The 26692-nt window shown below is 45.4% G+C and overlaps 1 protein-coding gene across 1 annotated transcript in view; it reads right to left on the minus strand.

Annotated features, from left to right (window-relative positions):
• The window catches only part of LOC139059888 (solute carrier family 22 member 15-like), a 41156-nt gene extending 15742 nt beyond the window's left edge, over positions 1–25414 (minus strand). Inside the window, exons 1-10 of the mRNA XM_070538420.1 lie at positions 25243–25414; positions 24753–24894; positions 23781–24072; positions 18607–18777; positions 15499–15602; positions 14351–14505; positions 13157–13325; positions 11435–11585; positions 6585–6676; positions 2952–3160 (exon numbers count right to left, since the gene is read on the minus strand). Of these exons, the coding sequence (XP_070394521.1) occupies positions 2952–3160; positions 6585–6676; positions 11435–11585; positions 13157–13325; positions 14351–14505; positions 15499–15602; positions 18607–18777; positions 23781–24065 (1336 nt within the window). The 5' untranslated portion in view covers positions 24066–24072; positions 24753–24894; positions 25243–25414. The remainder of the gene's footprint in view (positions 1–2951; positions 3161–6584; positions 6677–11434; positions 11586–13156; positions 13326–14350; positions 14506–15498; positions 15603–18606; positions 18778–23780; positions 24073–24752; positions 24895–25242) is intronic.
• Positions 25415–26692: the final 1278 nt, after the last annotated feature.

Raw genomic sequence — 26692 nt, forward strand, 5'->3', positions numbered from 1 at the left:
AACAGGAACGCACTACCGGCACTTCTCAAGTAGCGAGCGCGACAAAACCGTGAACTGGTTCTTAGGGACACCTTTACTAGCCGACTATATCAACTTTCCATCTTTTGTCGCCCTTCGTCATCGGCTCGGACATGACTCGCTCGCCGCCGTGCTGCCGCTGTCCCTGCGATAAGCCCCACGGCGCGTCGCGTGATAAAAGCAATGGAACTTGAAATCGAACATTACGATACATGGGCCCTGCATTGCCTGCGCGAAGTCAAATCGAATAGTGTGGTGCTGACGGTGCGCGCTGTGCCGTAAAATTGAGTAACAAAGTGCGGCACTCCTGAACCAGAGAAAGAAAGGCAGCCAAATAAGAGATCTCCACAATATCTTCCCGTCCTGACTCTATAGTTTTATCAGCCGAACGATGGAAGTGCTGAACCAGCCTAGGTTGAACCCTTCTGACTGCTGAACGGCGATCTGCAAGCTATTCACGCTGGCGATAGCACTGAGAATTCGATCTCACCATGCAAATATCTCCTTGGCATTGGCTTTGAAGCTGAGGTCACGGGAAAGCTGACCCAGCCCTTCAACCGGCCAACACAGTAATTGCGAGAGCAACTTTGTGGACGATGTCGGCAGCAGAGATCTAGGTCATTCCGATGAATGCTTCACGTCCGACCGACCTCTGGGAGCTGCAGGCCAGTGGCGATGAACCGCAGCGCGCAATATTCCTTCCTCTGCGTGGAATGGCCACTCGTACGCTTGCACCTGAGTCTCCTACATTTGATAGCGTAGCCTGCAAAAGGTTTACTTAGAAAGCCAGCAAGGGCGGTGCAACTCATTATCGGTCACTTCTTCGAACGCGTATCGCGCTTCCAGCCGTGGTCGACACCGAAAGAGGAACGTCAAGCAGACGACGAAGGCAAGTAATAGCCTCCGAAGGAACCAACGCACGCGCGCGCGACGCCCGCGTGTCCCCGGGGTCGCGCGACCGGCGCGCGCGGCCAGGGTCACAAGCCAAAGCCAAGCCACAGCAACGGAACCCAAAGCGGACTACCCTTTCGCCGGTTCCTACGACCGGTTCGCTTTGAAGATTATTGACAGATGCGTGACGTATTCGCAAATTGCGATACCGCCCCGCTGCTTCTGACGACCTGTGACATAATAAAAATTTTGGCCAATCAGGTGAGGCCAAAGGAACGGTTCCCCAACCGAACCGTTATAAGATTCGGCCCCTGTTTTCCTCCGCAGTAAAAATAAAGCAGCTATCTCAAAGCATATGATTATTCGGTCGAAAACGCTTCTCGCTTCCGTCGTCTGCTGCGTACAAGACGTCGTCTGCTTCAATAGCTAGGATGCGTGTCCCCGGAAAATGGAATGAGTCATCGCATGTTGGCGCCAACTCGCTTGTTTTCTTGCTTGAGACAACATGCGCGACCTACCAGTGGTGATGCGCGCACATTCTAGGTCACGTTATCGCTCTCTTGTGAAACGCAAGTGACTCAGCCCGACTCGGCTAGCTGAGAAACGGCCGAATTTCACCGATAGCGCTGCGCGCGCCAGAGATATCCACTAGCGCGACGCAAGCGCCGGCGCTGCCATCTCTTGTTCATTTCACTGGTTCTCGCACCGCGGGAGGAAACTTCAAGGCGCCGCCTTGCGTACATTTCTTTTTATAAATTAGAAAGAGCCCGTTGTCATAACTTTTGATTGTGCAAAAAAAGCATTAATCTTGATTACAATACAAATGCAGCAGCGAAAAGTGGACAACATTGACGAACGTTTGCTATGTTCAACCAATATTATTTCGTATAAGCGCGTTCTTTTAAAAAATGATGGCCCCAAACACAAATGCCAACACCACCCGAGAGCGATGCAAATACTACGAGCACGCGTTATGAACAAAAGATTTTCGTGGCGCCAAACGACGGGGAAAATGTGGCGATACGCATTCCTCTCGGCTTCCATTGCATATGGCTGCTCATTAGCATAATTCGCGCGGCTCGTCGCAGCAAAAATTATGGCGGAAAATCTCAGCAATGGCGGCCCAGCGCAACGTCACTCATCGTCAAAATGACGCTTACGAAACAGCCGTTCCTGTGACGCACATCACGAGATAGTCCTTCAGCCAATCAGCAAGCTGGCATGGCGCATATCTTGAATCGCCACCGCATATTCGCGCAATTGCACATGCATTGCACTGGTTGTGCATGCTACCACTCACATTCTTTTTGAAGCGCTAACATCGGAATATAGCTGCCAAGGACCAAGAAAATGTATTAGTCCATAAAATTTGCAGCTCCACGTCACGTTTCGTCATCTTGATGAAAACGCAAAATGACATTTCGAAATACTTCCGCTTCCCGGCACAAATTTTAAAGCACTTGACCTCTCGACAGCCTATCAGAGAGTAAACATGGCGGCTAATGGCGGCCGTGCAGCCGCCATGCGTGTCCAGAATAGTACCCCAGGAATCGTGTGCACCAAAGGAGGGTCACATGATAGGCCTCTTGTGCAACTTAGTGTTTTGCCGCGTGTGGCGCCAAATGTCATTTTTGACCACTTTTAATAAAGAATTAAAAACAAATCCACTTTTAATGAGAAAAAAAAAACATTGCTCGTTTTAGGCACTACGACAGGCAGTCTTTCCATCCGGGGTGCAATCTCGATTCATGTTCTCAGTAATTGTCTGTCCCTTTTAAACAAGCACAGAACAACGAAACAGCTCAGAAAATCTTACGCTCTAATAAAAAAAAAATACAACAGTGCTGGACGAGTTGGACTCGTAGTTCTTTTTTTTTTATAAGTAAGCCCTGGATGGCTTTAGCTCTTCTGTACGAAATTTACTTTCTTTCTTTTCGTAATCTTCAGCTTTATCGGCGCTGTGCGTATCATTAACCCGCTGAGCCGCGTCCTTGCTTGCGCAAAGCAGAGGCCGACACAAAGCACTCGCGAGAGGGACTCACGTGCAAAGTAGAAGGCGAGCATGGCCGTGATCCCCGTGGCAGCGAGCGCCCAAGCCACTGAGCGGCGTCGGCCGAGCGTCTCCGCGAGCAGGTAAGCGAGCACCAGTGTCGGGGGACCCAGAGCGCCGCGCACGTCAAAGTTGAAGACAACGTAGGTCATCCGGATGTACGAGAGCACCACCGCGTAGTACACGTAGCCCATCGTGAACCTACCAGCACATACGGATGAATAGTCATCGGACTCGCACGAATCGAAGCACGACGATAGTGCACGATAGTGCCCACTTGTTCGTAGTGCATTTCTAATTCGTCATAGGCACTCGGTGCCAACCCCGTATGCTTTCTGCCGCGAAGCGTTCAGTTTAGTCTTGGGACCTGCAGAACGCCTACTTGCAGGGCCGTCTTGGATGATGGTGGAGCAGCACTAGTTGCTGCCACCCAGGGGGTTGTTGGAGTTGCTACGGGACCACTGACTGTGACCCCCGGTAGTGTCCTGAAACCAATAAGGTGCTGCCCGCTGCCGCGCCACATTGCCAAGTTATGCAGCATTGGCATAACTCATTGGAGGTAACAAATAAGTTATGCAGCATTGGCATAACTTATTTGAGGTAACAAATAAAGCCATAAATGAAATAAAATGAAATAAATAAATAAATGAAATCGTTTCTTTTACTGCGAGGGCAATTACCTGCCTCGCTTTCTTCCAGCTTGGACTTGATCGTGAAAATGATGGATGATTCCCTTTGCAGCTTACACATCGGGGGTGTGGGGGGTGAGGGAGGACTGAGGATTGTTGGCACTGCACTTTGCACATGTACCAAAAGTGAGTATCACGTGTTTTGTGGGGATCTGTTGGTCATTTCGCCGGAGTGTTATTATTTGTACCATAATGACATTTTGTTCTTGGAATCCTTCAAGAATCTCTTCATCACTAAGGATCAGGAAATGTATTTCTGATATTACTCCGCTGCTTGTGTTTAGTGAGCGATGTGCAGAGATTGTCACGCTAATGTCACCGATACTGGCAAGTTCACCGAACTTTTCAAGTTGATCTTTCTTTGTCAGTTTGAGGAGGAGGTCGCCGCTTGCCATTTTTGATGCTCTGCAGGTAGGTCCAATCGTGTTTACCAGGCATTTGGATAATAGAAAAACTGACAATTTTCTAACAGTTGTGTTGCCTTAACTGTGAAGGACGTAGTAATTTGGGAGGGCTTGTCGTTTTGTTTGAAAAGGAACTGAAATGTTGCTTCGGTGCGCCCTCTTTTCAGAAGGCGATCTTGGTGGGTGCGAAAAGCGTTTGTCATCTAATCCTTGCGAAGTGCAGCGGCAATGGTGCCCAACCCCCACCAAGCCCAACAAGCGACGCTACAAGGTTGAACGAACACCTGCAGACTCCAGCTATGCATCGCCGCTATAACCTAATATAAAGTACCGAAGGTTGAATAAATACACCAGGATAACCCTTACCGCCAGTTACGCAGTTACAGGGCAGGGGAGAGCTCGCATGAACAAGGAGCGCGAGCATACTACAGGCTTGCGAGAGTGACAGGGAGGGTGACATGGAATTGCGGCAATGCACTCTCCTTTCACATCAAGCGTATTTCCTTGCTTTAGATCACGATCATCATCATCTCCTTTCACGCCATGCCTCACACGCTCCTGGGGAACGTGGTGTTCCCTTTCGACCATTCTGCTCCGTCGAGACACGCTCGCGCCCTGCGTTCCGATTCGATTGGTACAATTGCAGTGAAGTGGGCGGATGCGGTGAGAAAACTTTGACAATTGTCTACTAAAGCCCAAGCATTTTTTGCCACAGGAAAGACCATGGATAGACGCGCATAAGCTAGGAAAAGTAAGCAAAACTAAGCGGTAACGAAGTCACAGCCGAGTCAAACATTGTTTTTTTTTTCATCAGTGCTTCAGCGCATGTGTCGCATTATCAAGCGTTACGCACCGCGGTGGTTTAGAGGATACAGCGTTGGGCTGCTAACCAAGAGGTTCCGGGCTCGATTCCCGGCCTCGGCTGCCGCATTTCGTTGGGGGCAGAAAGCAAGAACGGCTGAGTACTTGAATTTACGGATGCGGTAGCGAATCCCAAGCGGCGAAATTAACCCGGAGTTCCTCACCACATAATTATATAGTTGTTTTGGCCCGTAATACTCGAGAACTTATTTAAACAAGTTTTCTACTTTTGGGAGACCGGCAAACTGTCAGCCCCTAAATCTCTCTTAGAGGTAACCTGAACCACTTTTTCGAGAGATGCATTTGACGTTAAATTAGACAATTTTAGAAATAGTCTGCCACGAAAAGTTCTTGAATGCGTTTATCAGAAGCGGAGTTACTGGCAATCAGACATCCGCCCTCGGTGCTTCCGCGCCTTCTCCAATGACTTCCACTGCGAAGGGACAGCGGAGCTGGGACTGCCCACAAGGCTCTGCTTAGGAATTTTACCGTGGCGCGCAGTTCAAATTTGATTGTGGATGTTTACGTAGACACTACTATTTTAGACGATGGCGCCTACGACGTTCCAAAACGCTGTTGAGCTCAGCGAGCTGCCATGCGCTCAGCCATTTGACTCGTCACGGCACCCCGCGGCGGCCGCGGTATTTACGCCACATAGCAAAACACAACTACATGCAACTGCAGCGTTTACTTTGTGCACGGCAGGGCTAGAGTGCATACTCGGGCTCAGATGCCCCTGTCTGGCTGTGCTAGGTGGTGCGAACAGGCTTTGTCCAGCACCTGCTTGACCAACGCATAGTAGCCACGTCCAACTTGAGCATCTTGAAGCTCAGTACGATTCGAAGCATGCCAAAGCGTCTAACCAGGAGCGGCAAGGAGTGAACGCGCGCTGGCAAGCGTGCGTGTGGTGTGATCTTAAGTATCACTTGTTTGGTGGCTAGTTGTGTTCAGAACTAGTGCAAATTCGGAAGACGTGACGGCTATGACACCAAGAAGCAGGGTGGCCAAAGTTTTAGTTCCTACTCGGGCGGCCGCAGCCGATTGTGATCAGACAATAGTTGGCTTCTTCCGTGAGCACGTAGTTATTTTCGAAATTCGAAAGCAGATTTTCGTTCACTCAGCCTGTTTAATAAACTGCGTCATTAAATATACACAGTAACAGTAGAAAGAAGCACACTGATCCAAACACATTACTTGATTGATGCTGCTATTGCCCAATAGCAGCCGCCTGTGGGAATCTGCTATATTACGAAATCAAGCGTCCAGATAAAATTGAGGAGCTAGTTTCTGTGGAAAAGAAAGCGTTTGAGCGAAATCTGGCTTTGCACTCCGCTTGCGAGATCCAAGCATCTCGTACGACCGCAAAATTAGGCCCAGATCTTCACAACAGCGCATGTTATCCGTAGAACCTGTTTCTTCAGCATGTCTGGAGGGTGGTTCAGGGCTCCTTAAATACCAGGTTGCTTACCTTGAGGCATAGGAAGTGAAATTATTAATAACTAGAATAAACATGCAAGAATTAAGTGTTTGTATGGGTATTGCGTAAGGCATTTCAATCTCTAGATGTTTTTGTTTTATTGTTCGCGCTCGTAGATTGAACGTCTGGGATCGTGCAAAAGTGCGGACAGTTAAGCATTTATCAGTGCAGAAAACAAGTTGGTGAGTCCTTACCAGGTAGTGAGCAGGATTACGGTAGTCCATCGCCAGGTCGCCCAGAGAAGCCAGTACATTGGACGCGGTTTCATTTTAGGTGATGTTGTTTCCTGTGACAAACCGGGATCAACCTTTAAACGATTAGGTTCGCGCGAAGTATCATGACCGCGCTCACGCACGAGCACGTGCAAGTGAGGTGGCTAGCAGCTGACGTATTTGGCAGCGCAAGTTGTAAATGCATATTATGCGAGTAGACGTCTTGCGACGTCGCAAGAAATTCTTCGAAACAGTTTAACCTTGACAATAATACAAAAGTTCCGGAAGGCAGTATTGTTTGCTTCCAATAAACTAAACACGTGAAAACTTTGAACAGGCCCTACGGCTTGTAAATATTCCTCCCCCTCCCCGACTGCGCATTTTAAGATAATAATAATAATAATAATAATAATAATAATAATAATAATAATAATAATAATAATAATAATAATACTTTATTCCACAAAGTCACAAAAAAGCAGCGTACCGAACAGGCCTGCCAAAGCCACACAGGGCTTGAGCGGCAGTGCCTGGCAGGCAGCGGAACAAGCAATTATTCAATTGACATGTACTCTTCACATTTAAAGTAGTATATGAGAAAAAAAATGAAGAAGCAAAAAAAAAAAACTAATGATTCCCTGAGGCGACTAGTCAATTTGCTTGAGTGCCTTTTTTAACTTGTATTTTGTTCGAGCGCGCAAGGCGGTTTGAGACAACTTGTTAAAATATACAGGAACATAATCGTCTCGTATTCTCCTGCCATATCTTGTACAACGCCTGGGTATGACGTAAAGATTCTTAGGCCGCAAACAACGTGAGGGAACGTACTTCACCCTGAAATTACTTTCCCAGTAGTGGTTTAGCACAACGGTTTCCAGCAGTAGTTGATTAAAGTCAGGCATAAATGAGGTTTTGAAAACGTCACTTTTCTCATGAAGATTTAAATCATACCTGATGTTCTTTAGTACAGAACGGAGAATAGAGTTGACCCTAGTTTGCCAACGAATTGCACAATGACCATAAACTGTTATGCCGTACCTTAATACACTATAACGCAACGCATGTACCACAACTTTTTGAACAGACAGGGGCATATAATATCTCAAACTGTAAAGCACACAAGATACCGCACGAAGTCGTTTGCATACATAATCTAAGTGGGAGTTCCAGGAAAGATCACTGTCAAAGTACAAACCGAGGTATTTTACAGAAGTCACATAATCTAAAGGTTTACACAGACATGGAGAACACATTGAATTGTGTAGTACAAACGGGTAACCAATGTCTATTTTTTTAGAGGATTGTGAAAACAAATAAGTTTTGTCTTTGATGTATTAATATTGATTAAGTTAGCACAAAACCAGTCCATAGCCTTAGTAGCCACTGCATGTAAGGAAGTAATAGCATGCCTAAAGTTTGTTGATTGAGCTATAATGGCAGTATCATCTGCATACTGATACAATCCTACAGGTACCATATCAGCAAGGTCATTCACATAAATATTATATAACAGTGGACTGAGTATAGACCCCTGGGGGACACCAGATTTTATTACAAGCAAATCACTTTTAGCCAGCCCTAGTGAAACCTGCTGGCGCCTGTGATGTAGATAGTTTTCCAGAAGCGTCAGGAATGTGCCAAGAAATCCTAATATTGAAAGCTTGGTTAGTAGAATACCATGACTCACGCTATCGAAAGCTTTGCTGACGTCAAGGAGGACGGCACATACGATCTGATTACGTTCGAAAGACAAGTTCAACACGTCAGAGAGATCTTCAAGAAGCGATTGGGTACCTTTTCCCGGGATGAAACCATACTGGGAAGAGGATAAAATCCCGTGTTTATCCCGTGTTTATCTTGCATATCTGTCTGACAGCCACGATGTACCATTGATTCGGAACTTACGGAACTTTCTGCGCCGAATGGAGTTTCTTTTTTTTTACCGATTTTTAAAAATATTTGCTTAGATATTACAAATAAAACTTTTCTATTCTATACCGGCCGAAAGTAGAAAAATAATCCAGACATTGAGTCTGTTCCACTATCCGTCTCCTACTGACACAACATCAAGTAGCTTACATACAAGTAAAAATCTACAAATAGATACACGAGAAACATATACAACTCCACAGCATCAAAAAGTAGAAACTAATGTATGTAATACAGGTATCGAAGTTATTCAAATAACACAAGATACAAAAGAGTAACATACTTATTAGAAAGCGGCGGAGGTAAATCGAAGAAAAGCTCTCGATCTAAATTCATGGCACGAAAAGCAGAGAATGTGAAATGTGGTTAGCAGAACACATGCAGGACAACTGCCAACACATCCTCGTTATTTTGATACTCCCGGCTGGGAGTACTCACTGCGACTACAATAATTGCACCTGTGTCTTCGTATAGCAACAGCGGAATTTGGTAGCACAATTTATAGATATCATTGTCGATACTATGGTTTTCTTTCCAGCAGACACAGCGTCAAATATTATGTTTTTGATTCCTCAAGGAATTTTCTAGAAAAAGCTACGGGATCAGTTTTAATCTGACGATAACAGCCGCTAATTTCTTCATTCAATGCGCCTTTAACACACACAATATCATACGCTGCCGACCTCAGCTACTTGAACAGGCAACTATTTTATCGTAAGTTTCCCAACTCAAGTTCGTGTTCTTTGAACTAAGATACAATATGCGCTACGTTAGCTTGCAGTCTAATCCATACCACCGACTTGGTATCCCTTAACATTATTCATATCATTTTAGTTCCATCACTCATTAAGGGGTGCTATGCTCTAGTCAGACATTGCCATGCTTCATATTTCAGGCACACAGGTTAGAACTACAAAAAACACAAACGCTGTAGACAACTACTCTATCAAATATACGGATATGCTACTATTTGGTACTTGTTGCTGTCTGTCGTGTTTGTACCCTCCAACAGATTATTTGTTTTTACCAGAAAATTTTCTGTTCACCTCGGTCCCTCCTGCATGGTTAGTGCTACTTTGAATGGCAGCAAACCAAACTCGAGTATAAACGAATCATGGCAGAAGGAAAGCATGGAATCGGCATTCGACACTCGAAGGTCACGACATCGAGTGCGATTTTTCAATGTACTTTAACGGTGTTCTTTTTCTCAGAGAACTATTTTCTGTTGCTGTGAAGTGGTTGTCGTAGCCCTCCAGCAGAGCGTGCCCACTGCTATGAGTCACAGCTTATGCGTGACAATCAACAGTCACGGAACAGCTAACAATCAACGCTGGGAACGTCTTTGTAGGATTTTTTCCCTACGGGTAACCCACGCTGAGACTTCGCGTGTAAATAACGCCGTAACAAACAGCCTCGCAGGCAGAGGAAACAGATTTTCAGTTCCACATGCTGTGACTTCGCGTCAAGAAATTCATCACTCATCTTGGGACGCACGTGTTCTGCATGTGAACCGAGGGAGCACCGGTGCACTAGAGCTTCGGAACGCATATGCAGCTCACAAAGAAGGTCGCCATGCATGGCTGAGCTTGGCTGGACGCATCAAGCTACAGAGTAAAGTTTGGTACAGGCGCGAGTCCGTAATCGTTCAATAAGTGTTTCCATTTCCATGGCTTTCCCACCGGACCTTGTCGGCACATTTTACTTGCAGGCTCAAACGGTCGTAGCATCTCTTAGCCAGTGCTCGTTCCCCATAGATATTTTACATTGGCGTCATCTTGGGCACGATCTCAGGGCACTAGCACGTCGAGAAACGATACGTTACCAATGAATGTGGCAGCATGACAGCATGACAGCCGCGTCTTGAACGGTGCGACGAATCAGTGAGAATCCGGTGAAAAGCAGTCCCCGTCAGAAAGCACAAGGATTTACGAGTCATGTTATGCTGCACCGACGCCATCAAGACCGCCTTGTTTGGGTACTAGCATGGTGAGGTCGCGGACGCACCCTCACCATGCTAGTACCCAAACAAGGGTACTGCGCGAACTACGTATTGTTCAAAATAAAAGCAATCTACAGAGAAAACTAGACGACATATTTATTTGTATGCTGCCACATCCCGACGAACACTTCATGAGCAATTGTGTTGGCCCGTAGCTGCATCCATTTATCGATATACCGTGCCTGCGGGCGCATGTTGGTAGTGCATGCTTGCGTAATGATAAACCATGCCATGTTGTATATGTTACGGCCTGCTAATGAAGACAACGTCTGCGTGGACTATTTATAAAACATGCGCATGCACCATCTTTGTTACACGACCACTTGTTTCACGCCGTTTACCTTTACACACAAGTATACGTCATCAGCTCAATAAAACTTTCTGGAACCTTCGTTGAAAGCAAGGCTGAAACGTTTTCAAAAATGATGTGCTTACAAGTACCTCCTGGCCGACGCACAGTGAAACTGCGTCGTCGGCAGGACACGTCATCCTACCGCCTTCAATAGCATTGGCTAGAAGGCGAATAACTGGCGAGTGTAAACAGCGGGCGAACAAAAAAGAAAGGCCTCAGGGTGCAGCCGACGCCTCCTGGACAAAACGTTGTCTATAGCTTTATACTTCCTTTGTTTGCCTACTGTTGATGACTTTGTCCTCATCCTCTTCTGAACCACTTGTCTAGTTTTACCGGCACAAGACGCATGGTAGGCACAATCGAGACGTTCCAGAAATAGTTGGACTCCCCTCGCCCAAACACATCACCCCTTGCTTATAGCTTCAAAGACCAATCGCTTCTTCGGACGCCCGTCCTGCTAGCTTTCCGTTACCCGGCACAAGAGCTTCTGACACTGACTGCATCTCCAAAGTGTAAGTAAAGAGTGCTGCGCGGGATCTTCGAAGTGCTCACCAGATTTTCAAGTCTTCCACGCGCTTTGGTCCACAGGTTCAGTGCCCGGATGGCTTCAAGACCGTTTTTGCGCGCCGCGCCGAGTAAGATCCGCTGGGCACGGTTGTAATCACGCGTGCGCACCAGCCAGCGTGGAGACTCGGACGTGGAACTGTAAAAGACAAATGTAGGGTGTAATTTGCTATCGCAATCGGGGCTTCGCCTTTCCGGCGGAATTGGGAATTTTTTTCTGAGTGCTATCGTCTGATTTTGACGCTATTCTCAGTGGGCAAAAAATAATGCTGCAATAATTTCTGCGCGAAGTTTGGTGACAGTGACGCAGAAACATTTCAAAGCTTTCCAAAACCGTTTTGGGGATCACGCTATGGGCATCCGGTATATAAAGATGTGGTAGAACCGCCTTAAATGCTCTACATTTGTGGAGTACAAGCCACGCTTTGGAAAGCTTTGAACAAGCCATAATGGTATGATTGTTTATGAAATGAAAATCTCCATATTGGGAGACCATCTGTTTTCTGCGAGAGAAATTGCTCAGCCAGTGAATAGCAATACAGATGTTGTGAATGCCATTTTATATATGATTTAGACACATAGCGGGGGAGCCTGCGAAGCTTGTGCTTAGGATACTGCCTGCAGCAGTTCGATGACCTGTCAGCTTCACCAGAATAACATGACGCTTCTTGTGGCTGATGTCACGCAGTCCTTTTGTTTACAATACCATGCTTCGTCAGGATTTAGAGACATAACCCAATTCTATACCATTGGCTGTTCAGAAAAAATGAAAAGCACAATGTGCTTTTCAATTTTCAATTTCGCGTGGGCACCGGCTTTAAATCCCGAGGGGAGCAACGCAGTGGCTGCCGTATAGAAGCACTTGCCGAGGAGGGCCTCTGGGACATTGCTGAAAAAGCGGAAGTACCCCAAGACTCGTTGCATGAAAGCACAAGGGATCTGTACCATGAATACGATTAACATAGCGAAAACACCAAGTGATGCTTTCTTTTTTTTTCCTGGAGCTCTGTGGACTACTTTTCAGAGAGACGTGGTCTCTCCGCTTTTTTGCCTTTAAGAACCTTGTCGCTGTAGAGAGCTCTGAGGACAGCACTTCACGACTTTGTGTTGTATAACCACAAATTTTTTACGACGCCTGTTAAAGGGTCATTTGATAAAACATTATCGTACAATTGAGCAGGCGGCAACAATTAGGTAGAACGCAAGAATTTGGGACAATCATGCAAACGGTGAGCGTTATGTTGGAATCTGTTGGCAGGCAAAGGTCACGACCGGGCCTAGGCTGGTAGCCCTCGACGAAAGCGCAAGCACCACTGGCATCCCGGCAGATGCTCACAGAACTATTATCGCCCCCCTTTTAATTATGTTAATAGCCAGTTGCCGAATAATACGTGGGTAATACCGTAAAAAGGCGATCGCGTGCGGTTAACTGTCGCACACGCTCGGTTCGTCACAGGGAAGAGGCTACATGAAATGTTACGTTGATAACAAATGTTTTCAGGCGCCGAAGCATGTTATGCCAGATTTCGCCGGACGACGCAGTTTCGGTCTTGCTATTGAAGTATAGATCTCCAGATGGCATAGGCATCCCGCATTAAATTAGCCAGTGACAATGCTTATGCTGCAATCAATAAATGGCGAACATCAGACGGCCGGATCGCAATATTTTTATATCTATACTACCGTACACTATCGACAGCGGGAACTTACCCAAACTGGAAGAAGAGCAGTAAGACAGGCATCATGGCAATGACGATGACGAACCTCCAGCCAGCAGAAGTGCGGTGCAACCACCCTAGCGCCATGCTGGCTCCGCTGTTGCCCAGCTGAATGGCCATCACGTACACGGCGAGATCGCGGGGAGCTACCACTTCGGAGACTGCGCGAAAAGCGCAGCAAAGGAGGTCTGCACGATGCTAGAATACACGCGCCTCAGTCGAGAGCTTTAGCTTTCCCGTATACATATTGACCTTTAAGGCACGAATTTAAAGACCACCGTTTCCATCATGCCATGTGGCGGCCGGCAGATTCGGATACGCCATGGGGCGACGCAAGGATCACCGAAAATTTGCCGCCTGTATAAAGGTTGCCACGTTGAACGTGGCCCGTTGCAGTGCTGGGAGTGCGGCGACAATCTGTTGCATGAACACATGGGCGCAATAGCGCGTTGAATGAGCGGTTTTTTCTGGTTGGCGAAGACGCAAACTCGGTACGCTTTCTTCCGTGCATCTGAAATGCAGGCCAGCATGCGTCCCGACGTTCAGCCAGCGAAGGTACTAAAGCTTAAAGCCTCAGAATTTATATCGAAGCGTTAGAACGCTTTTTCCTGTTACATGAGTGCTGTAGCAGATGAACAATAGGGATGCATGCTAATGAATATGCCATGGCTGGCACTTTGCTTCAACAGGTAAGTAAAACATGGTCGCTTACTGTAATCACAGCCGTGTTCTCTGTCTTTAAACTGTGGCACGCGATGGCGCTGCCAGCGTTGTTATACAGGGTGCCCCAACTATAATGCACTATCATTACCCAAATACGCAAATGCCACATAACCGGGCTGAACCAAGGTAATGTTGTTTGCCTTCGCTTGGAGATGCTCAGATCATTTTTTACATTCAGCCTAATTACATTAGTCTTAATGTATTATTCAACTTATCAAACATTATAATTAGACAAAAAGGGTCCATGAGAAAATTGTAGAGCAACATGAAAAATTACCGATGCAGGTTTCTGTTTCTCAACAGGTGCTACATAAAAGTGTTTCACCGAGCATGAAGGAATCCCGCGAATACACGCGAAATTGCCGCGCGACTGGCCGTTCGAGGCACTTTCCGTGTATACGTGGGCTGCTTCTTCGTGACACGTGACAACATTTAGTGCGAGAGGAATGCAACCTGCGCTCACTCAGTACGGTCGAAATGACGGCGATGGGCGTGACGAAAACGGCGACGCAGAAGCGTAGCACAGTGTAGAGGTACGGCGACGACGCCATGGACAGAGACAAACCAGCGGCACTCATCGGCAGCAGGCATATCAGTAGCGAAGTTCGACGGCCAAACCTGCGACAAGCCCATGATCGCGCTCTCAAAAGCCTTTCTAATAAAAGTTACGTGCGAGTGCGCACCTCAGCAGTCCGCGCGCCAGGGCAGTAAGACGGTGGAACTCAGTCGTCTGCTAAATGCTGCCAAGCTGTACGAATGGATTTACCAGACGCCTAGAGGCCCACGCAAGTTCACTAAGCGCTATATACTGAGCTTTCGACGTGAGAAAGTAGCCAATGCTTTATTTTAATACGCATGCATGCTGCGTCGTATGCAGCACCAATAACTAATAATCGGCACCAAGAGGGTGCTGACGAAGGTGCCTTCGCATTTTGTTTCTTGACAATGCGGCAAGGAACTGCGCCAGATGCATAATTTGAACGACCGGGAGCAAGAATTGTTGTGATTGTGCCGCGAGAGTTGAGCGAGACCAAAGCAGCACCAAGTGCAAAATGTCTTTAATTCTTACGAGAAAAGCGCTGCTCCCTGTATCAGTCGCCGCCAATAAAGAACGAGTGGTTCTTATGAGCGAAACGCTTTCTGCATTAATCTTTCCGCAGCTCGTGATTATAAGGCACGCCAAGTTTGCCTTTTCCCTGCAATTTGTCTAAGGCTTTGGCTGAGCTGAGGGTGAGGTTGCGGCGCTTTGGCTAAGGTTGGATGCCAGTTTGTTCAAGCAAATTCACTTGACTCTTGAGCAGAGCCAGCGACGTTTGGCTAATGCATGTGTCCTGTATGTGCTTTCTTCCGACGAATCAATTGGTCTCATGAAAAGGAGCAACATGACTGACTGTACGGTTAATCAACATTTTATTACTAGTATTTAATTATGAACACCCACTGGGAGAATGCACCGAGAACCATCCTGCCAACGTGACTTTCCTTCAATTGATTCTGCAGCGCCTTGTGAACACATATTTAGCTTTGATAGAATTATCCATAGTCCATCTTTATGCATGACCGAAAGGGTTACGGTCCACCAGCTGAGCAAATAGGGAGAGCGGGCCTCACCTGTCGCTCAGTATGCCTGCCAGTATGATGCCCACAATGGCGCCGAGAGTGTAGGTGAGTGACGACCTTTCGATCCACCAGGCTCGTCCGCACACCAGCTCCCACTGCAGAGCGTGCAGACGCTCGTTAAAATTGCAACATAAGTGTGAAGAACCAGAATATGCCGCCGGCATTAACATCCACAAGACAGCTGTTTGCGTTAAGCAAGGCTTAAGTAGCGTTTGCACGTGATGTGTCTGACACGAGCCGCTTGCTGTGATGTCTTTCACAACAAAGAGCGTACAACAAAACACTGAAGCATTACCAGCAATGGAGACCATGGAGAGTTAACGAAGGCGAGAGGTACATAGCTTAGCAGATCGCAGAAAAAAGAATTTACCCTTCATATAAGAAGTTATCCTCATCACTTTAAAGAAACCCATTACCTCGTTATACGCGTGCAGATTATGTACTTAGGTTTCTGGAGTTGAGGTGGCTCTCCAAAGGCGAAGTCGGTCGCCTCCGCCTTGCTAGAGGCAATAAGCACGAACGAGAGTGGCCACCGTAGCACAGCGTAGAGTGCATTATGCATGCTTATTGATTGTGCACAGTCGGAGCAGTGCTTAGCTGATCATGGCATGCTTTCCGAGGCCATCACATTTTCTCTATAGGTCATGGTTACACAAATCACGTCCAGCCTCCCCTGCCTCGTGGTTAGCTCAGATGGGAGAGTGACCACCCAGGAAAGGCGTTGGTCCCAGGTTCGAGTCCCGGAACAGGACGATTTTTTAATAAATTGCAAGGCTTTCTTTCTGAGAAAAACTGTACCGGTTTCCTTTATAGCTTCGTGCTACAATTGGGTGGATGGCAATTTTCCCTTTCATATACTTTCCTCCACCTTGCGGGCTTCCGCAGAATTGATTTTCCATTGTGAATTACTTCGAAAAGCTTGAGCCCATGGGAAATATAACTCTAAGTTACTCAGCAGTCTCGTTATTTCAATGGAACCTGTTGTAGTAGTCAGAATTGGTTAATCGCCTAGAATTTTATCCCCACATAATTCAAGCTTTACTAAGAAGTTACCAGATCGGTCTTCCCTATAGAGGTGTCCCAACTAATTTTAGCCAGAGTTTTAAAGTACGAAAATTCCACGTAGCTCGACAAAACCAAGGTAATATTGTTTGCCGTCGCATGAAGACACTCAAACTGTTTCTTTCATTCCGCCTAATTAAAAAATCAGACATAATTAATTAATAAACCTCTCAAATATTATAAATACATGAAAAGTGTCAGTGAGAAAATTGTAGACGCGCATGAAGAACTCCCTGTGTGGCTTTCTGTTACTCGATATGTGCTACATAAAAGTGTTTTTTCGAGCGTGAAAGCTCGCAAATACATGCAAAATGGCGTGTAAACTTTGCGTGTATTCGCGGGCACCTTTCACGGTCGGAAAAACGCTTTCATGTAGAACGTATTGAGCCAGTGAATTCTGTATCGGAGTTTTTCATCTCGTTCTATAATTTTTTCACTGACACTGTTCATGCAACTATATTATTTGAGAAGGTCATTAATTAAGTCAGGCTGTTTATCTAATTACACGGAATAAAAAAACCTAGTTTAAGTATCTACAAGAAATGACAAAAAGCATTACCTTTGTTCTGTCCAGCTATGTGGCATTCCTATATTTCTTAACTTTAAAAAAATAATAAAAACACCCTGTATTTCATCATCACCATCCTATTTCATCTCCACTGCAGGACTAAGGCCTCTCCCTGCGATCTCCAATTACTCTTGGTCATTTCAAGAATTCTTTAGCTAACGTATTGTACAAGGCAGCCACTTATACTTTATGCCACATTACTTGTGCGTTTTCATTCGTTCGTTTGTAAGTTGCCCGCCGATGCAAATCCTTTAGCTAACACTGTATGCTGCGCCACTGTGGCTATACGTGGCTTTATTACTCATTTGTTTGTTGTATTTTAACCACAGTACTCTGTAATGTATCTGGCCTTGAAGGCCAGAGACAATAAATAATCATTTAAATATATTTATCACTTATTGCGCTGAATTCGTAAGGTCATAGTTTGAGCCGCCTGCTTCAGAGGCACCAGAATATTCCGCCGCGTCGTTACCCCCATCTGTGGCGGTGTTGATATTTGTGGACGCGAATTAATTCTCTCTTTTTTGCCAATTCCGTTCAGTAGTCTGCTAAAGAAAAGAAATCGGTAACTGAAGTGAGAGTACATTGACCCGTTTGCTTGCCCAATGTCGCACCAATTCACTTTATACTGATGAGCACTGCTCCACCTGAACACGTTTCTATGGTATTGCCATGTTTGATTGGATGTGTTCGAGGTGCCACATTCCGTCAGCTGTGATGCAGTAGCAATATTTAGTTCCTCTTCATGCTTTCAGTCAATACTTATGTTCACCTGCCGTAGCGGTGTAGTGTATTTGGCCTCACCCCGCAAAGCTCGACGGCGAGGCATCCAATCCTGGCCACGGTGGCTCCATTACCATGAGGGCGAAATGCAAAAACGCCGGTGTAACATGCATTGGATGCATGTTAAAAAACCCCAGCTGGTCAAAATTTAACCGATCTGCTCTACTACGGCTTGCCTCCTAATCATATCGTTGTCTTGGAACGTAAAACCGCAGGACTTAGTTAAGAAATATGTTGTGTTAGTTAATAAATAAACTTAAGCCAGTGATTACCAATTTTTTATAAATAAATGCGACTTTACCGCGCATTTACTGATTCGAAATGTCATTACCCTGTGATTACGAAGCCTGGCTGAAAAAATGCAGGAGTGATCTTCCCACCGTATCTTTGTTTTCTTTCAAGAAATTCTGGAGCACCTTGAAGCAAACTGATGTGGCTATAACACATTTCTTTTTCGACATTTCGTCGTAATTAGTGATTGAATGGGGAAACATGAAGTATATTCGACATTGAGGACCCGACCTTCAGTTGGGAATGAATAAAAAAGCCGATATTGACGTGAGTAATGATTAAAGTTGCTAAAGGCTGCCTGAAACTAAGGAAAAGCCTGCGTGAAAAAAAAGCACCTGTACCTCATGGGACCGCGATTGATGTGTTATCCCTGGCTCGCAGCAAGCCTTACTAACCTCACTGACGATGGACACCTTCCTGTCGCGCAGGTTGAACTCCCAAGAAGTGCAGCTGTTGTTCGTGCCGGGCTCCAGGCACGGGTTTTGCTTTCCCAGGGACACATTTGTGCCGCTGCACCAGAACTTGGGACGCACCGCCACCACCTCGGGCAGGAAGTAGTGCAACTCCTGCAACAACAAGCTCGTGTTACAAGCAGGCATCCACCTTTCACGTCACGCACGAAGTGCAAGCCGACTAGAGAAAGAGAAAGATAGATAGATAGATAGATAGATAGATAGATAGATAGATAGATAGATAGATAGATAGATAGATAGATAGATAGATAGATAGATAGATAGATAGATAGATAGATAGATAGATAGATAGATAGATAGATAGATAGACAGACAGACAGATAGATAGATAGATAGATAGATAGAGAGAGAGAGAGAGAGAGAGAGAGAGAGAGAGAGAGAGAGAGAGAGAGAGAGAGAGATTTACAGAAAAGCAGAGAGGTCGGCCTGAGCTATAAGTCGCTCTGGCCTGCTACTCTACACTTGGGAAAAGGGACGGGGCGGGAAAGGGCTGATGAATGATAATGGTTAAGGAAGAGATGTGTATACACAAATTCACAGAGTTGTGGCATCTCTAAAGCCATGCGTCCAGTCCAGTGGCTTGGAGAAAAGCTATAGCGGCTCTTGTTACCAGGGCTGCGCTGTTTGCCTTAGGCCAAGGACCTAAAAGAAACTCGTCTGATAGCGGTCTCTCATGGATCTTTGCAATAGAAGAGACAAGATGCTGTCGTTCTTGCGCGTAAGTGGGACACACACAAGATATATGTTCAAGTGTTTCTGGCATCTGACAGCATTCACAGCTTGGGCTAGTATCACTGGCACTTATCATATGTCTAGAACGGTTGGTTAATGCGGCACCAAGGTGAATCCGGTGCACCATGCTCGTGTGGCTTCTTTTGAGCTTGTGAGGCATACGAAATTTCATTTCCTGGTCTCATTTGTGTAATCGATTGTGTCGCCGATCTGGTTGGGCCCAGTGTTCCAACGCAGAGTTGCGGTTTACGCGACGAAGTAGGGTGTTTGTGTCTGTTTGTGAGAACGGAATGCGTAGTTCACAAGCATTATCAAAAGCAGTTTTCGCTTCAGCATCTGCCTGTTGGTTCCCGATCAGGCCACAGTGTGAGGGTATCCACTGAAAGGTAACATTGTGGCCATTTCTAGTTGCGCGGTCGAGACGCTCTGTAATTTCTATAGCCATGAAATAATACGGGCCCCGTCTGAGGACACAGTCAATTGTTTGAAGAGCTGGCGTGCAATCGCAGAATATCGTCCACGCGTGAGGAAGCTCCTCGGAGAGAAATCGAAGTGCCTCCCGGATAGCAACAAGTTCTGCGGCACTTGATGTTGAGCTATGGTCTAGTTTAAACTGCCGAGTAAGGAACATATATGGAATGACGAAAGCTGTAGTGGAGGCATATGGAATGACAGAGCCATAGGTATACACGTGTACAGTACCTCCGTGCTTTGCAAAAATGTGCAACAGGGTGAATTGCCTGAGGCCAATAGATGCAACGGATGACATTTGAGTAATTACAGGGATCTGCAATGTAACGACAGGTTTAGGGAAAAGCCACGGGGGTATTCTCGGAATACGAAGACCTGTACAATCTTCAATTTGTACCTCTTATTAAGTTTCACAACAAGGCCTGCCACCCTCTCGTTAATGCTATATAATTCCTATGTTACTAGCTATATCCGCATTAATCAGGAATCCGACTCCTAGTTCTCGTCTCTCCGCTAAGCCCCAGTAGCACAGGACGTGCCTGCTTTTCAGCGCTGTATATGTTTCTTTCGTTCTCCTAACTTCACTGAGCCCTATCACATCCCATTTACTGCCCTCTAATTCCTCCAATAGCACTGCTAGTCTCGCCTCACTACATAACGTCCTAGCGTTAAACGTTGCCAGGTTCTGATCCCAACGGCGGCCTGTCCGGCCATGGTATATATATATATATATATATATATATATATATATATATATATATATATATATATATATATATATATATATATATATATATATATATATATATATGTGTGTGTGTGTATTTGGACATTCCTAACACTAATTGGACATTCCTAACAATAATTTTATTATTCCCAGCTCAGACAGCAGCCATACATCAGCGCACCGCCATCACGCACGTCTCGCCGAATTGGTCATCCGCTGAAAGTCTCACGCCTACGTGCCCGTACGACTACATTTGCCCAGTCATTCTTCCTCCGAACAGCAAGCGACTGGAACGACCTTCCCCATGAAATTGTAGCCATCACCTGTCCATCAGCCTTCCTAGAAAAAGTTACATCCCACCTGTCATCATGAAAAAAAAAAGAATGTTTTACTTTCTCACGTTAAACCCACCCCTTATGTAAAACCCCCTGCAGGGGGTCTTTAAGGAAATAAAAATGAAATGAAATGAAAACTAACTCGTGTAGACGGTCTCCCTTGTCCATGGCGTCTCAGACACGAACTTCAAGAGCACAGACTATATATATATATATATATATATATATATATATATATATATATATATATATATGTGTGTGTGTGTGTGTGTGTGTAATGTCAACATTTACGTTAACACTGGCTTAGACTTAGCTGGTTGGGCCGGGATTACTGTAGCTATGAGCCTCTTATAGTAGGCAGGATAAGGAACAGAGAGCACGACTCGCCATGGGTCGTGCTGTCTGTTCTTTGTCCTGCCTCTTAATGTAGGTGGGATGAAAACCCGGCGGTGGTAGCTCGCTCGGTGTAGATATGATGTAGTGCGTAACGTTGTGCGCGCCCAATATTTCCTTGTATTTTGTATAAATTACATATGCATATTTGTATGTATAGTTATATAGCAACAAAACTCTCTACCAACATACTTTATACCATCATAGCAGCTTAGCTGGTCAACCGCGTTCACAGGGTGGAATGGCGCCTTCTTTAAAAAAACCTTCGCTTACTTTTAGAGGTGAAGTCAATTTTCTCTTTCGCTTCTCTTCAACAGAATGTTCTCGTTGGTCCTCAGACGTCTTTACGTTTGCGGAAAACCGAGTTCCCGGACAGGTGCATGGCTGCAACAAGCCTGGTAGCGCCATCTGGTGACGCACTGTCTAAACAGAGAGCGCGCAAAACTGCAGCGACCTATAATATTACATTCGATTGTTGGTGTAAAGCGCTGATTGTGACACAGTGGTTCAAATGGTGTACATTTGCGAAATCTCTTTGTTTCGACAATAAAATTGAGGCGACACAAGAATTTATCGCACATTTAACTCTGGCAGAGCGCCACGAGATGTCGCTACCAGCGTTACCACCGCCGGCCACTGCTCCGGGAACTCGGTAATCGGCAACGATTAAGAAGTTTGCAGACAAACTAAACCTATGCAGCATGCACCCAATGCTTGGTACAGGGACCTTGCTGTCTTCCATCCCATCTGAATGCAGGCTCTGCGTCAATGATAGAACCAGCAACCTGGCGCTCCACAGCGGAGCGCCGTATATATATATATATATATATATATATATATATATATATATATATATATATATATATATATATATATATATATATATATATAGGGGCGAATAGGGTAGCTATTATATATATATATATATATATATATATATATATATATATATATATATATATATATATATATATATATATATAATAGCTACCCTACTGCGGTGCGCATATCATAGAGCGAAATATTTTGCTACCATATCCTAGCAAAATATTCCCAGTGCTTATAGCATCATTCAGCACTTTTCACAGAACGCTTCGTCTCCGTCGTTCCGGACAGGAAATTTACCTGTGCGTCCTTGACTTACCGTCTAACACATCTAGTCTAGGTTCCTGCCTGCTACGTGCTATTCCACGATACTTGCAGGGAGGCAGTGGTGCCACAATCCAAAATATTTCGCCCTATGATATGCGCACCGCAGTAGGGTAGCTAGTATATATATATATATATATATATATATATATATATATATATATATATATATATATATATATATATATATATATATATATATATATAATAGCTACCCTACTGCGGTGCGGTAATATATATATATATATATATATATATATATATATATATATATATATATATATATATATATATATATATATATATATATATAATAGCTACCCTACTGCGGTGCGCATATCATAGGGCGAAATATTTTGGATTGTGGCACCACTGCCTCCCTGCAAGTATCGTGGAATAGCACGTAGCAGGCAGGAACCTAGAATAGATGTGTTAGACGGTAAGTCAAGGACGCACAGGTAAATTACCTGTCCGGAACGACGGAGACGAAGCGTTCTGTGAAAAGTGCTGAATGATGCTATAAGCACTGGGAATATTTTGCTAGGATATGGTAGTACCCAACCAGTGATGAATGGTGTCATGCAGCTCTTTGGGCTTACTTGAGTGCCGGAGAAAACAAAAATGTATTTGCTCTGAGATGTCTGGAATATTGTAGACAAAAAGAAAAAAACGAAATCAATTTTCACCAAGGTTTCACCAATCACGAAGATTGTCCCAAAAAAAGGGGCAATCCTGGTGACACGTGCCAAATTCCCTCTGCAAAGGGGATTCCTAGCGTCATGTCCGTAATCATCATCATCAAACGAAGACAAATCTGCAAAGCAGAACGCAACTGACTTTCTTAAGAAAGAAAAACAATAAAATATTTCCAATGCAATTTCTTTGGCGTTAGAATGCAGCAAAAGTTTACTGCGTTAGCATTATATAATTATAATACGATTTTCCAACCATAAAGAGGCCACGTTACGTGACGAGAGCTAATACAAAATTTGCACGGCGTTGGCGCAAATACTGTCTTACGTTTATTCCATTTACACTCCCTCGCATACGCTTGCGGTGTGGACACCTCGTCCTTGCTTGTTAAAGGATACGCCTATAAATAAATGTGTACTAAGTATTGACTAATAAGGGGTTTTAACAAATATTATAACGCTTCGATGCGCGATACTTCAGTTTGCGTAAACACCGCACATTTCAAATGCCATGCCGCATGCTGTAGTCAAGTCCATGCAATCGCGGTTGTAAGAGAGCGCATATTACACTCGCTGTCTCCTACGTAGGTGCCATACCTGTGTGAACAGGGCGACAATACCAAAGAACACGCAGGCATTCTGATAGGGTCCCGCACCCAGGGCACCAAGGTAGAAGTCCATGGCAGCATCTGCTTGGGCCATGGCGGGCGAGTGTTCCAGCATGGCCAGTCCCGTCGGTGACTTGGGGAAGTTGCCCGAATGGTCTTCGGCCTGATGCGCAATGGAGCTTGTACGCTGCCTGAGGCGCTCGGGGCTGACGCGGCCGAGTTCTAGGGTCAGCTTGCTTAAATGTCCAGGTGCCATTTCACCGCGATCAGCCATCGTTTGGCTGCGAAGATAAAGAACATCAGAAGACAGAACTCCAGAAGACATCGTTATTTTCGCTAGTATGCCTGTTTACAAAAGTGAAGTGACATGCTTGAGGTAATGTCTCAATGCACTTAGAGCGCAAATGGAAACAAGAATAGAAGCAAGAAGTAACAAAGACAACACTGATATTCCAGTGATCTTATTCGCAGAATGAAAGCGCCTATATCGAACAGTGCCGCGAGTCCCCAAATTAAAAAGAAACTACGAAGACGGTGCTGTCACCTAATTACACTACAGGTAGCCACTGAACTTTCTGTCACGTCGAAGACACGAGTAATGTTTGCAAATAATAAAGAAGTACCAGTCCTAACCGGGAAACGTCACAAGGAGAATCTACAAAGGCCAGCAGTGTATCAAAAAAGAGCGATAACTGAATGGTGCCCATTTGCGTAGAGTCAGTTCTAAAGAGCACCTCACGGCAACTCACTTCGAGTTGAACTAGCGTTGGATTAAGGCTCTACGTACAAGCAGCAAATGAAGGTGTGGTATAGTGTCTCCCTCTGAGAGACCTCCTGTTAACTGCCCAATAATGTTGTGGTCTGGTTTGGCTAGATGGCGCACCCCCTTTCGATCATGTGTTTGGCTTCGACCAATGAGGTGGTGACATCTGGCAGGCCACTGCATTAAACGGCCACTTGCCGGCTGAGTCTTTTGTGTGGTTCGCTCAAGAGCGGTCGCCTCTGCGCTTCCCTCTCTCGCGTCGGCGTCGTCGAGGGTTCGCCGCGCTCTCTCCGGACGCCGGGCCCCCGCCGCCAGCCGCTGCCGACACAACAGAAGGCACCTGCGTGTTGCCGCTGCATTACGGGCCACTTTAACCGAGCGCTTTTCTTCTCAATCGGACACCGCTAAAATGCCTTCCCAGACCAAAAACTAAATCGCGTTCGAGTATCGGTGTCGAAGGCAACAACTGGACAGTCGTGTAAGTACCGAGGCGATGCCTGTCAAACGGCAAGCGCACTAAGAACAATCGAAGCATACTTTGGTGGCCACTGCATTAGTGATACGTCTGTCTGATCTAATCGAATGCATGTTGAGTGCTACGCTGTCATGTTAGAAAAAGGTAATGTAACGTTGCACATTAGTTACGGCTTGGTGCAGAAATCATGATAGAGCCAGTCAGTGCACTTACCTTCAAGTAGAAAAATCGGGACAGGCGATTCTTTTCTTCGTCTTTCTCTTTTCACGGTGAGCGAAAATGCGAAGTCCCGTCTTTGAGGATCAAATCCTGGCCGTCCAGCGCGCCCGCGATCGGGCCGGCAGACTAGATCTGTCAGTCCCGTCGTGGGATTAGCCAGGTGCGCGTTTTATCGCGCTTTGCTGGACCAAATAAAAGTTTATTCACTCACTCGAGTTACTAATGAGCCGCCGCACTGCGCAACGCGCAAGAGGGAAAGAAGGAAGAAAGAAATAATTCCAACAAAAACCTTTCTCAAAACTTTGCTTTATATTACATTTAATTTGATATTTTTGTAGTGAGAAAGAAAACATGAGCTGTAAAATTTCACATTAGTGATTTTTTTTATATTTGTCTAAAGAGAGACAATGTTATTTTTATACAAAGACAAAGACGTTAGTGCACTACTAAAATGAGGATATGCTATTGCTCTAGATTTTCGAACCCAGCCACAGCAAATTTTTCAGGATATCGACACCTCGCTTAGAACAAAAATTCCTTGCACACCAGAACATTTACTTGGTTACGCTGTCGAACACCATTATTAAACTTTTATCCTCACAGGGCTGGTCTGGCACGCTCCCCTTTGTGCCCATTTTGTGCAGTAGATGAAACCATAGATCATTTTTTCTTATTCTGCCGCCGTTTTGCCTCTTTAAGGAAATACATTTAGAACCAACGTTCCCGCAACCTAGTATAAATGTCTACATTTTAAATATCCTTTCACTAGGAGCCTCATTAGTTGGAAACTACAACAGGGATGTCTGCTCAGCCATGGAGGAATTCATAGTTGTTTCTAGATGGCTTGTTCAGTTTTTCATACATTACGTTTATCCGTTTTCACATTACACTTCTACCAGTTTTTGTAACACCATCTTCCTGATACGAACCAAATCTTGGCCAATCTCCAGCAGTAGGTACGCGCCATCAATGAAGCATATCCTATCCTACGCTACAGCTTTCCCTGCATATTACTTTGCGCTCAGGAAAAGGAATGATTAGGGCTGACAATGGAAAGGAGGTGCGCATTTCCTTGGAGCAGAAACTACTGCCGTAATAGAAAAGGTCAAGTCCTGCTTACCAACTTCTGATGAGAGAGAGAGAGAGAGAGAAAAAAAAAACGTTTATTGTGAAGTTTGAGTGGAGTTTTCTTTCCCAGTGGTGTGGGCTAGCGTGGCGTCTGCTTTGCCGCGACGCTATCAGCCCATTCCGCCAACCGCATCTGGTATAGCGGGTTGGAAGTTTTCGTCTTCGTCTCCCACTCGTCATGTGTGGGAGCTCGCCTAAAGAGTTCTCTCAGGGGAGGGTTCTTTTGGCATCCCCACAAGCTGAGATCTTGGTCCGCCAGCGGGCAGCTACAGTGTTTGCAGTTTGGTGGATATTCACCACCGGTCATTGCAGCTAG

The sequence above is a fragment of the Dermacentor albipictus genome, chromosome 5 (genome assembly GCF_038994185.2).
Source record: "Dermacentor albipictus isolate Rhodes 1998 colony chromosome 5, USDA_Dalb.pri_finalv2, whole genome shotgun sequence".
In the NCBI taxonomy this organism is placed as follows: domain Eukaryota; kingdom Metazoa; phylum Arthropoda; class Arachnida; order Ixodida; family Ixodidae; genus Dermacentor; species Dermacentor albipictus.